At 41.9% G+C, this 12815-nt stretch overlaps 1 protein-coding gene across 3 annotated transcripts in view; it reads right to left on the reverse strand.

The window, feature by feature from the left end:
• Nucleotides 1-12815, reverse strand: part of DCLK3 (doublecortin like kinase 3) — a 66645-nt gene that overhangs the window by 13214 nt on the left and 40616 nt on the right. For all 3 annotated transcript variants that reach the window (XM_033930520.1, XM_033930522.1, XM_033930521.1), the window contains exon 3: nt 3147-3279. In XM_033930520.1, coding sequence (XP_033786411.1) covers nt 3147-3279 — 133 coding nt within the window. The remainder of the gene's footprint in view (nt 1-3146; nt 3280-12815) is intronic.

Consider the following 12815-nt stretch of genomic DNA (forward strand, 5'->3'; position numbering starts at 1 on the left):
CTGGAGACAGTGGCATGCGACGAGGGCTTTCAGGGGATTCTATGAATCCCCAGCTCTACAGCCCTGCTTTATTTTTTAGTTTACTTTTTGCTTGATCCAGTTTGATTTGTTGAGTAGGCAGCCTGCTCAACCAGTCAAACTGCATCAAACAAAAAGTAAGCAAAAACAAACAAACAGGGCTCTTGGGCTGGGGATTCTCTGAATCCCCCCGAAGACCCCGACAGTACTGATCTGAATTTGATTGGCTGAGCAGCATCTGCCTGTTACCTTTCAACCAATAATATTCAGAGCAGTGCCCTCAGGGCCTTTAGGGGGTTGGGCGAATCCCCTGAAGGCTCTGACCCTGAAGGCCACTGCTTGGAGAGGTCCACTGCATGCAGCATGGGGTCTGTTTTGATATTTGGGATCTGGCTAGGTGCTTGGGACCTGGGTTGGCCACTGTTGTGGGTGGGATGCTAGGATTGATGGACCTTCGGTCTGTCTCAGTATGGCAATTCTTATGTTCTTAGTTAATACATTTTGATTGAATAAATCTTTTTTGTTGCCTGGAAACATTTTGTCAACTCCTACTTTTTGTTTGTTTTTGCTTTCTGCACAGGGGTTTCCCTTTTTCCCTTTTGATTTTCTTCTCGTTGCCCTATTTTCTTTTAAATTAGCCTGTTTGATTTTTAAGAACACAAGGATAGCATACTGGGTCAGACCAATGGTATATCTAGCCCAGTATCCTGTTTCCAACAGTGCCAATCCAGGCCACAGGTACCTGGCAGGAACCCAAATAATAGCAACATTCCATGCTACCAAACCCAGGGCAAACAGTGATTTCCCCTATGTCTGTCTCAATAGCAGACTATGGACTTTTCCTCCAGGAACTTGTCTAAACTATTTTTACCACATCCTCTGGCAACGAGTTCCAGAGGTTAACTATTCTTAGAGCGAAAAAACATTTCTTCCTATTTGTTTTAAAATGATTTCCATTCATTTCATTGAGTATCTCCTAGTGTTTGTACTTTTTGAAAGAGTAAAAAAATCGATTTGATTTTACTCATTCTAACCATTTAGAATTTTGTAGACCTATCATATGCCACCTCAGCCATCTCTTTTCCAAGCTGATGAGCCCTAATCTCTTAGGACTAGCTTCACTAAGCAAACTGATCATGTACAGATCGGTTTGCGACCCCTTTGTGATCCGATTTCCCTCTGACTCGATTCACTAACCTCTCCTCCTATCCGCTTCCGATCCGTGCATGCAAATGACAGGAAACGGCATGCAAAGTAGGTAGGGACGCGATTCACTAAACAAATCTGGGACACCGACTGGGCTGGTCGATCAACAGAAGAAGCAACTGCTGGGGACCAGTCGCACACGTCTCTGCCGACTCTCCTGCTCCATTGCCGCCCTGCTCTCTGCCCCGATCTTGCTGTGTAGGAAGAAAGGTTTGCAGCACCGGGGGAGAATAAACACGTTCAATCTCCTCATGCTGCTCCTGTCCCTACTCTGCTCTCTGCCCCGATCTTCCAGCCCTGCTTTCTGCCCCAAGCTCCTACTCTCTGCCGCCTTGCCTGCAGTGTGAGCTCGCTGGTTTAAAGCGGGGCTACACTGTGGCATGCAGCCCCGCTTTAAACCCGCGGGCTTGCAGTGCAGGGAAGGCGGCAGAGAGTAGGAGAGTCGGGCGGGTTAAGACCTAGCGTGTTCTGGCTGATTGCACCCCCCCCCCCCCCGCCTGCCTCCCTCCCTGCCTGCAAGTGTCTTCCTTGTGCGGAGAGAGCATGCGTAGACTATCGACAGGCAAAGAGATGGTCTGCGCATGCGTCTGGACCGCTCAGTAGCGATCCCTGCAGTCAGTGGGCGGCGGGGGGGGGCTCCTCCGATCGCCCCTATTTAAATATTATCCTGTTGTGAATTGGTTGGCCTGCCATGGATTGGACACAGATCGGTCACGATCAGCCCTTAGTCTTTCCTTAAATGAAAGGAGTTACATTCCCTTTATCATTTTGGTTGCTCTTCTTTGAACCTTTTCTAATTTCACTATGGGGTATTTTTATTACGGTGTGCAAACGGATTAGTGTGCCCTAAATGCTAAGATGCCCATAGGAATATAATGGATGTATTAGCTTTTAGCGCGTATTAAATCGGTTAGCACACCTTAATATAAGGACCCCTTTATCTTCTTTGAGATAAGGTGATCAGAATTAAACACATAATACTTAAGATAAGGTTGCACCATGAAGCAATACAGAGAGACATTATAATATTTTAGGTCTTATTTACCATCCCTTTCCAAACAATTAGTAGCATTCTGTTTGTCTTTATTAGGAAATTTTTATTAGATTAATTTTTGTCTTTCTGTTTTACTTGGTTGTGTTTTGTAATCCACTTTGAACCTGTTTTCAGCGAGTTGCTGGAATATCTATGTTATTTGAATGTTCTGATTTGTGCATGTTAGATGCTTTATAAGTATTATATCTCCCTTTTAGTATGTAGATGTCTCTTATTTGAATTTCAGTGCTGTTAATAAGTTTATTCTTGAAACTGTTTCATGGTAATCCTACTATTAAATTCCAATTTGCTGATTATGAGTTTACTTATATCTGGGGTTTTTTATTACTGTTATGCTGTTAACAAAATTGTATGTTTTATGCTGAATTGTACTTGCTGTATACTGCCTTGGGTGGATCTCTTCATAAAGGCGGCTAATAAATCTCAATAAATAAATATAAATACCATATCATATCATATTTTGTACTTGTATATTAAGGTTCTGAAGATTTGAGCACTATTATTAGGTGATTCCGTCTTGCTTTTATGTTTTCATGTTTTATGATTGTAGATTATTGTATTGTTGTAGATTGTATGATTGTAGATTATTGTATTGTTTTTCTTCATCTTGAGTTTAAATTGCAAAGGAAATGAGAAGTAAAGTGAAATAAAATGTCTAGTCTTTTTTAAAGCTGGAGACGCTGTTGGGGCATTCCTAGAAGCAGTCAGCAGAAATTTGAAAGCTTTCATGTGCCTCATGGTAAATTTTCTTATAAATATCCTATCATTGACTCTATATACTATACATTGCAACCCTCTACTTCCTCATATGCAGTGCTGTTCATGTTCAGTAGCAGCAGCAAATCATTAGAAAAGTGTGTCAGTTTACCCTTCTCGGAGAGTATTTCAGGGGCGACATAAGTCGGTGTTCCACACACTGTAAATATGGGTTCCGTCACAAACATGGCAAGGCCAAAGTCTGCCAGTTTCAGGGTTGTAGATTTGTCTGTATTATGTTGAACCTGTACAAATAAGAAATTTTTCTTAGAGCTTGTTACGTGCAGGAAGTTATGACAATGTTTTAAAATCATTCAATACAATGTGATTCAAATAGATAACTTTTATAGTACAATTGTTTCCGACACATTGTTTAGAATTTATATTAAACTAGAATAAGAGAAAAAAACTTTTCATCCTCACCCTTTCTCCCTTCTGTGACTGCTGTACAGAAAAAGTCAAAGCATATTATACTACACATCTTGGACTAGATTTACTAATGGAAGATTAGGTTTTCACCTTCGATAATCTTCTTTCTTTTAAGTCCCTGGAGGATTCAGTATACTAGGTGTTCAATCCCTTCCCACAATCTGGGAGTTGCAGAAATCCTAACACTTTTCTGAGCACATGCTCCTCCCACCTTAAAGAGAGAGTTAGAGCTCTCTGCAGTTCAGTCCCAAAGCCAAGCAACGTACCTGAACAAATCCTTCGGCAATATGCATACTCACAGAAGAGCTAACTCCCCACAGGATCCGTCTACTGGCTGGAAGATCTTCAAGCATGTAAGGAGAATAACCAAGGCAGAAAACAAACAATTCAGAACAACTGAGCTTATACAGAGAAGGCGGAACATACTGAATCCTCCAGAGACTAACAGAAAGAAGATTATCAAAGGTTAAAACCTAATCTTCCCTTCCGGATTCAGTACACTAGATGATGTACCAAAGCAATAGCAACATCTAGGGAGGGACAGAAGAGCTTGCTTGCAACACTGAGGTCCCAAAAGCAACATCAGAGCAAGTCGCCATATCCACCCAGTAAAATTGGGTAAGGGTATGAAGAGAGGACCAAGTAGCCGCCTAGCAAATTTCAACTACATGAATCGCGTAAGACTTTGCCCACAAAGCAGCAACACTTTTAGTCGAGTGGGCCTTAAGGGAAACTGACAGCTGCTTGCCACAGGTGATATTTACATCAGAAACATCAAAGACCTCAATTTATTTAAAACTAATTTAAAAACTTATCTCTTTAAATCCTCATTTAACCTTTAGTACCACAATTTGGAGTACTTGTAAACAATTAATACTTTCATTCACATCCTCCCCAACCTACTCGTTTGTTCCTTCCCACTTCATCCCCCTTTCTTCCCTTAAGGAAACCACAATTTGTAACTTTTTTTCCCCTAACGTTCTTTCCTTATGTCTCATAGTCCGTCTGTAATGTCAGTTTGTTGTAGCACCTTGAAAATTGTTAATGTAAAATAACTTGTTTTATTCTATACTATAATGTTTTTATTATGTAATTCGCTTAGATTTAATAGGCGAACCATCAAATTTTAATAAACTTGAGAAACTTGAGATATAAGAAGCGGAAATGGTTGTACGAATCCATCAAGCGATCGAGGTCTTAAATGCTGAGCAGTGAGGACAAAGAGATGATCAGACAGTCGAAAATCATTAGTTTTCTCCAAATAGTGGAGCAAGACTCTCTTGACATCCAGCTTGCGCAAGATCCGATCCTCTTGCTCAGAGCCTGTGGAATGAAATGCAGGGAAACAAACCTCCTTTGGTAGAAAGGAAAGTATAGTATAGAGAACAATTCTCGCGTCCGTGATTCAGAGAAAGGGTTCCCTGCACTAAAGAGTATTAAGCTTCGAAATACATCGTGCTGAGACAATGGCAACCAGAAAGACAGTCTTGATCATCAGATTCAAAACAGTAGCATCCTTTAATGGCTTGAATGGGGCTTCCACAAGACCCTGTAGAATGATGTTAAGATTCCACGAAGGGAAAAGATGATGCAAGGGAGGCCGTAAACGAAGCTCCCCCCTCAGAATCCGGGTAACATCTGGATGAGCAGTAACCGAACTAGAACCCCTGTGTGCCCTGAAGCACAAAAGTCCAGCTACCTGAACTTTAAGGGAGGCTACCGCTAAACCCTTATCTAAACCTGCCTGAAAAAAGGCCAGGACCACCGAAATGGGAACCCACTTCAGACTCCATGCGGACCTTATCACACCACTGTTGGAAAGCCTTCCAGGCTTTGGCATAAGAAGCCATAGTTGAGGTTTTTTTGGACTTCAAAGGTGTCAAGATAACCACATCTGAATAACCGCACCTCATCAAGGCTGATCGCTCATGAGCCATGCCATAAGATCGAAGCACTGTGGGTTCTCCATGGGCACTGAACCCTGACTGAAAAGGTTGCGATGAAGACGAATGAGGCCAGTCTGGAACATTTTTCCAATGGGACCTGCCCATATATTGTTGCTTAATGTCTTGCTATCTAAAGCAGTCACCAAATGCCTTAATGGTTATTCACCTGTGTACAGGTTATAGACAATCCAAACCAGCTTTCTTTGTAGCTTCTCCTGAACATAATGCATCACTCCTCCCTCCCAATCAGTGTTTACATTACAGGAATCACTTCCGATAGCTTGAATAGTTTTATCTGCTCCTCAGCCTTGCAACCAAATTAACAGTAATTATTTCTGCATGTCTTCTCTTTAGTTGCTTTTGCAGAAAAAAAGTGCCACAGATATCTGCTTCTTGGCTCCATACAAATTGTATAATGTTATTTCACTATACTTTGATACATTTTGCCATTCTCTTCTGTCTTTAACATGACCCTAGTATCATCATGATGACCATCAAAGAAAATGCAACTGATGCCATTCTGCTGCAGTTCCTCCTCAAACTGTCCATCCAATTATTTTCCTGATTCTCACCTGAACCCTTTAGAAAATGACACGGTGACAAAATTTGTCACCGTTCCCATGAATCACTGCTGGAAACTCTTTAGTGTCTATCTCAACCTCAGTCCTTCTACACCAGCATTCTTCAATGCAAAGCTTGAGAGTCAGTATTCTTAGATTCTACCCTCTCTCCTTAAATAATGACATGGGGATGGTTTCCTGCAGTTATCCGTGGGGGTCTTCATCTTGTGATCAATCACCAAAGCAGTGTCCAAGTGAGTGATAAGTCCTGAATCAATCCAGGCAGAAGAGCAATCTCTGCTGTCTCAGTCCAGCATGGTCTCTTAAACTAGCAAGGGCTATGTTAGTTATATCCTCAGTATCATATTTTGAGTTCTTCCTAGCTTTCTTTACAGCAACAGGAGCTTCCTACATTGGTTCTTCCACCATGTCATCCAAATCTCCCTGTTCTACTTCAAGCACAGATCTCTCCATCATCTCTTGCTCTTCTGCTGTTCTTTTTTCACTCATCATTCTCCATTTTCCTTCATCCTTCTTTCTTTTTGCCTGCCTTTCTTTCTATAGTTCTTGTCTTCTGGTATCAGGAAGGTCAGCAAGTCCAACACTCCCAACTTTCTCTCTTTAACCTTTTATAAATGTTAATTCAATCACAAAAATCTTCTTCTCTCTGCTACAGTCACAAAGTATGTGTATTCCACTGACACAGGCAGATTTCCATCCCACACCAGTACAACTCTTCATTTCACACTTGTAGGTAAGTATGCCCATCAGTGTGTCAAACTTCTCATAAATCTGTCTTTCTCTAGTTTTATTCTACCCACAGAAACTTTGCTGGCTTGTTCCCACATGGATTTAAACTTTACTTTAATCCTAACATGGCTGTTTATAACAGGACCACTGAATTATGGATTTGCTTTGTACCACTCAGCAAGTAATCCAGTCATTGGATCATTGGCCAGTTTATCAGTGATGTAATTCTGTCTGTCTTGATCACTGATGTCTCTCAAATACAACCCATATATAATGAAATCCCTGACAGTTGGTAGTTCAGCTACAGGTAGTTCTCTGCCTGATGCCACAAAATGATATACAGTGCTCCCCCGCGAATTTGTGGTTGGCGGTTCGCGGTCCTGGTCATGTGCAGTATTTTCCGACCGCGAACCGCCGACCAGGAGAGGACAGCTGGAGAGGCAGGAGAGAGCAGCCGGAGCGCCAGCGATTGAAGGAAATCACTCGCTGTATGCTCCGACCGCCTCTTCCTGTATTAAAGTCAGGCCTCGCCAATCAGGAGCTGCTGTGACATGGAACGGAACCCCCGCGAATATCGGGGGAGTACTGTACATGAGTTCAAACTTGCAGTCTTGCTTTTCTTTATGGACATCTTCAATATTAGGTTATCACTATGACTACACTATGTTGAAAACCTGTGAATGAGAAAATAAAACCAATGTATTAGTGCCGTAACGGGTAAATAAGTAAAATAAATAAATAATTGAGGCACAAAAGGCATTAATATGCAATGCAAACAGATAAAACTATCAGAGCACTTAAACATATTTTAGTCATTTGTGTATTTTTGCATAATTTCCTAGAAATTCCAGGTAAGTAAATAACATATTACACAATGGAGCTCATAATAAAAAAATAAAGATGTCCAAAAACTTTCTGGATGTCTTGCGAAGTGCTTAGCCTGATGTGCGGCCAGAGTTCCAGGGGGCATGTTTTGGGCAGGCTTTAGGCAAGTTAGACTTGGACTTCTTGCACCGATAATTGAGCCTTTCCCAGGACGTCCTAGATGGAACTTAGACTTTTGGGCTAGACCTGTTTTAGAAGTGTCACAAGTGCCACAAAGGTACCCAAATGTACCAGATGACCACCTGCCACCCCACAAAGATCTCAATGAAACAGTACAAAACAGCAGCACTTGGTATGGGAAAGCCTAGTAGAGCATCACACAGGTGTCTTTTAAGTAAGATGGTTGATAAGCTAGTGAACCATAGAGAGGAGAACCCAAGTCCATAAGCCACTCTAACCCTACTCTATTGCCATATAGGTGCCACCTATAGAAATAAGGGCTATGGTATGGTAGACAGATGGGTATAGTTGGTTTTGGGGGGCTCACCATAAATTATAAGGGGGTTATGAGATGTACATCTGGCACCCTTTATATGAAGTTCACAGCAGTGCCCTTTAAGGTGGCCAGTCCATTAAATTACTGGCCCCTCCCATATCCAAATGGTCTGGGTTTGAATGTTTTGGACTTCGATGTTTCTGTGGCCGAAAATGGGGTATAAAGTTAGGCATCCTAAAGTTGGATGCCCTGTTGGCCAAGATGTTCAAGTAGGTGATTTTCAAAAAGGTTTTTGGACGTCCGTCAATTCGCCTTTTGAAAATGGACATTTCTTATTGTCTCCGCATTTGGATGTCTTGCAGGAAACATCCATATCGGACTTAGATGTCCTTTCTGAAAATGACCCTCCATATATAAAGCTAGTTGTTGATGTTCCACATGATATTGTGCTAATTTTTCACTAATGCTTTTAAAATTTTGCCATCTCCAAAACTGACACACCCTAGTGCATTTTCAGTTAGCAACTGCTTTATAGAGAACCCCTATAGTGCAAATGTGGTCACTACATTATCTGTATATTCAGTGCTGCTCCCCATTCAGATAGTGGCAATGAATATAATTAAATTAAACAGCACTGCTGGCATTTGGCTTAAGCCAGTGACCCATGTCAGATGAATAATTACCCCTATCTTCTTGGCTTCTGCTGCTTTTGTACTCCCCAACATGGGGTGTACAAAAGCAAAAATTTGTTCAGGCTAGCACAACCTCTTGGAATGGTCTTGCTCAGAACTCAATTTTGTAAATGTGTATGTAAAACATAACCTGGAAAGTACTATGTTTTTCAAACGACCATTGTTAATACCCACCAACACAGAACATTAATTTCCATTGGCTATATTTACTAAAAGGAGCTACTACATTAGCACGTGTTAATGCTATTAACAGACTCTATTAAGTTCTGCTCCTTTTGGAAACTGTTGATTCCTCTAGTACAGAGGTTCTCATCCAGTGTGTCGGGACACATTGGTGTGTCCCCAAGAGGTGGGAAGTGTGTCACAAAAACTTTGGTGTAGATAGTAAGCCTGTGTCTCCTTTACAATCATCAGTGCCTACAAGCTGGGAAGTCCAGAAATCTTGAGAGAGAGGTTCTTGAAATCCCCATAAATGGTCCCTATTTCTGTTCCCCCACAGCCCCCCAATAATAACCCCACCAGCCCAACCTGAAAATGTTGCAGGTCTGCTGTCCATATATTCTATTTGCTATATAGTTTTTGAGTAGCATATTTACAGAATTTTGTGTTGCTTCACAGTATCTGGCAGTGGAGGGACTTTGTGTTGCTGTTACTGAGGTGACACTAGACTTTTAATATATATATGAGGATCATTTCATAAATAATGCACACTATTTTTTTTTTTTTTAAATTTACATGTTTTATTTCTTTTTCAAGCATTTCTTTACAATCCTTCGATATAGTCTCCCTGCTTTGCAATGACCGAGTCCCAGCGTCCAGGAAGCTTCATTATTCCATCCAGGACACCATTTTGTTCAGTTGCTGAATGGCTCGGGTACCGGCGGAAGAAAGCTCTTCCAGAGATGCAAAATGATGTCCATGAATATGTTGTTTCAACTTTGGAAAAAGGTCGAAGTCTGGTGGACTCATGTCTGGACTGTAGGGAGCATAAGGTAACACCTCCCAGCCATATTTGCATAGTTTTTCAATGACGAGTGGAGAGTTCCATCTTCCCCACGACCAAAAAAATTTCGATGAGCTCAATCAAAAGTCAAACAAATGATGATTTTGCTTATGATCGTAAAGGCATCCTAATCACAGACAAAGTTCCATGTGGAAGAAGTGTCACAGCAGTGTATTATCGGGATTTTTTTGCAAAAAATGCGCAGAAAAATACACAAAACCCGACCTCTGTTGCTCTTGCTTGGGCCGCTCATTCTTCACAACAATGCTCGCCCGCACATAGGGAATGTCATTGAAAAACTACACGAATACAGCTGGAAGGTGTTACCTCATGCTCCCTACAGTCCAGACATGAGACCACCAGACTTGACCTTTTTCCAAAGTTGAAACAATCTATGCGTGGACATCATTTTGCATCTCTGGAAGAGCTTTCTTCCACCGGTATCTGAGCCATTCGGCAACTGAACTAAAACGGTGTCTTGGATGGAATAATGAAGCTTCCCGGACGTTGAGACTCGGTCACTGCAAAGCAGGGAGACTATATTGAAGGATTGTAAAGAAATTCTTTAAAAAATAAAATAAAACATGTAAATTAAAAAAAAATAAAAAATAGCGTGCATTATTTATGAAATGACCCTTGTATTTTTTTGTTGTGTGACAAGTAAGAAATCTGGGACTGATGTGTTGCATACAGTTCTTTGATATGGAATAGGTAAGTTCTAAACTTAGTTAAACAATGAAATCTTTGCTCAGTTATCAATTATAGTGTTTGATGTGTCATATATGTGAATGTTGTCTGTCAGATGTGTTACAACAGAAGAAAGGTTGAGAACCAGTGATCTAGCCCTCCAAGTGGAGGAGTAGCCTGTTAGAGAAGCCAGTAAAGGACACTGGCTCAAATCCCAACATAGCACTTTGCAAATTTTTTTCCTTTTTTTTTTAAATGGTGAGCCTTCCAGGAACAGAAAAGTACCTACTGTGACTTCTCTTAATCTATTCAGAGAAAAATTGTTCAATTAGAGCACTTTTTTGTAACCTGGACATGCTGAGTACCAGGTTTTGTTTATATTTATTAAGGTACTTATACACCATCCTTTGCAATACCATCAAGGAGTTTTTTTACATTCAGGTAATCTAAGTAGTTTTCTCTATCTGTCCTGTTGGGCTCACAATCTACTTATTGTACCTGGGGCAACAGAGGATGGAGTGACTTACCCAGGGTTACAGGGAGCAACATGAGTATTGTGACCAGTCAGGCTCTGTGCCTGCCAAGGTCCCTGTGGGTGCTGGAAGAAAAGGGGACAGGAAACCCAAAAAAGGGGTGCCTAGGACCCAGGCCCGCCACTATTTAGACCTCCCTGAGCATGCTAGCAGTCCAGAGCCAGGGGTTGGGAAAACTTTACACAGGCCTTCACATGAACGGCATCCATCCAAGGGTAATCAAGGAACTGAAAGGGGTTATAGCTGAACTGCTCCAACTAATAGCCAATCTGTCTATCAAATCAGGAAGGATTCTGGAAGACTGGAAAGTGGCGAATGTTACGCCGATCTTCAAAAAAGGTTCGAGAGGAGATCCGGGAAACTACAGACCGGCGAGTCTGACCTCAGTACCGGGAAAAATGGTAGAGGCGCTGATAAAGGACCGCATCATTGATCACCTTGATGGACACAATCTGATGAGAACCAGCCAGCACAGTTTCAGCAAAGGAAGATCTTACTTGACGAACTTGCTGCACTTCTTCGAGGGAATAAACAGGCAGATAGACAAGGGTCACCCAGTCGACATTATATATCTGGGTTTTCAGAAGGTGTTCGACAAGGTCCTGCATGACCTACTTTGAAAAATTGCGAGCCATGGAATCGAGGGTGAAATACTCACGTGGATTAAAAACTGGTTGGTGGATAGGAAACAGAAAGTGGGGGTAAATGGACAATACACGGACTGGAAAAGCGTCACGAGTGGAGAGCCGCAGGGTTCGATGCTTAGACCCGTACTCTTCAACATATTTATAAACAACCTGGAAATTGGTACGACGATCGAGGTGATTAAATTTGCAGACGATACAAAGTTATTCAGAGTAGTGAAGACCTGCAATGTGACATAAACACGCTCGCGAAATAGGCTGCGACATGGCAAATGAGGTTTAACATGGATAAGTGTAAGATGATGCATGTCGGTAACAAAAATCTTATACACGAATACAGGATGTCCCGTGCGGTACTCGGAGAGACCCTGCAGGAAAGAGACTTGAGATTCTGGTTGACAAGTCAATGAAGCTGTCCGTGCAATGTGCGGTGGCGGCGAAAAGGGCGAACAGAATGCTAGGAATGATTAAGAAGAGGATTACGAACAGATCGGAGAAGGTTATCATGCCGCTGTACTGGGCCATGGTATACTGCATCCAGCACTGGTCGCCATATATGACGAAGGACACAGTACTACTCGAAAGGGTCCAGAGAAGAGCGACTAAAATGGTTAAGGGGCTGGAGAAGTTGCTGTACAGGGAGAGATTAAAGAAATTGGGCCTCTTCTCCCTTGAAAAGAGGAGATTGAGAGGGGACATGATTGAAACATTCAAGATAATGAAGGAAATAGACTTAGTAGATAAAGACAGGTTGTTCACCCTTTCCAAGGTAGAGAGAATGAGAGGGCACTCTCTAAAATTAAAAGGGGATAGATTCCGTACAAACATAAGAAAGTTCTTCTTCACCCAGAGAATGGTGGGAAACTGGAACGCTCTTCCGGAGGCTGTTATAGGGGAAAACATCCTCCAGGGATTCAAGACAAAGTTAGACAAGTTCCTGCTGAACCAGAACGTATGCAGGTAAGGCTAGTCTCAGTTAGGGCACTGGTCTTTGACCTAAGGGCCGCTGTGGGAGCGGACTGCTGGGCTCGATGGACCACTGGTCTGACCCAGCAGCGGCAATTCTTATGCCATTCCTTCTTTTTGTACAGCCATCTTTTTGTACATAGTTGTCCCTTCCCCTTCTGCAAAGTTGGACGTCCATATTTTAGTCCCTTCTGAGCCCCATTCAAAACACAAATGTTTGTTATATAGACAAACAGCAGTTTTAGACATC

The sequence above is a fragment of the Geotrypetes seraphini genome, chromosome 2 (genome assembly GCF_902459505.1).
Source record: "Geotrypetes seraphini chromosome 2, aGeoSer1.1, whole genome shotgun sequence".
In the NCBI taxonomy this organism is placed as follows: Eukaryota; Metazoa; Chordata; class Amphibia; order Gymnophiona; family Dermophiidae; genus Geotrypetes; species Geotrypetes seraphini.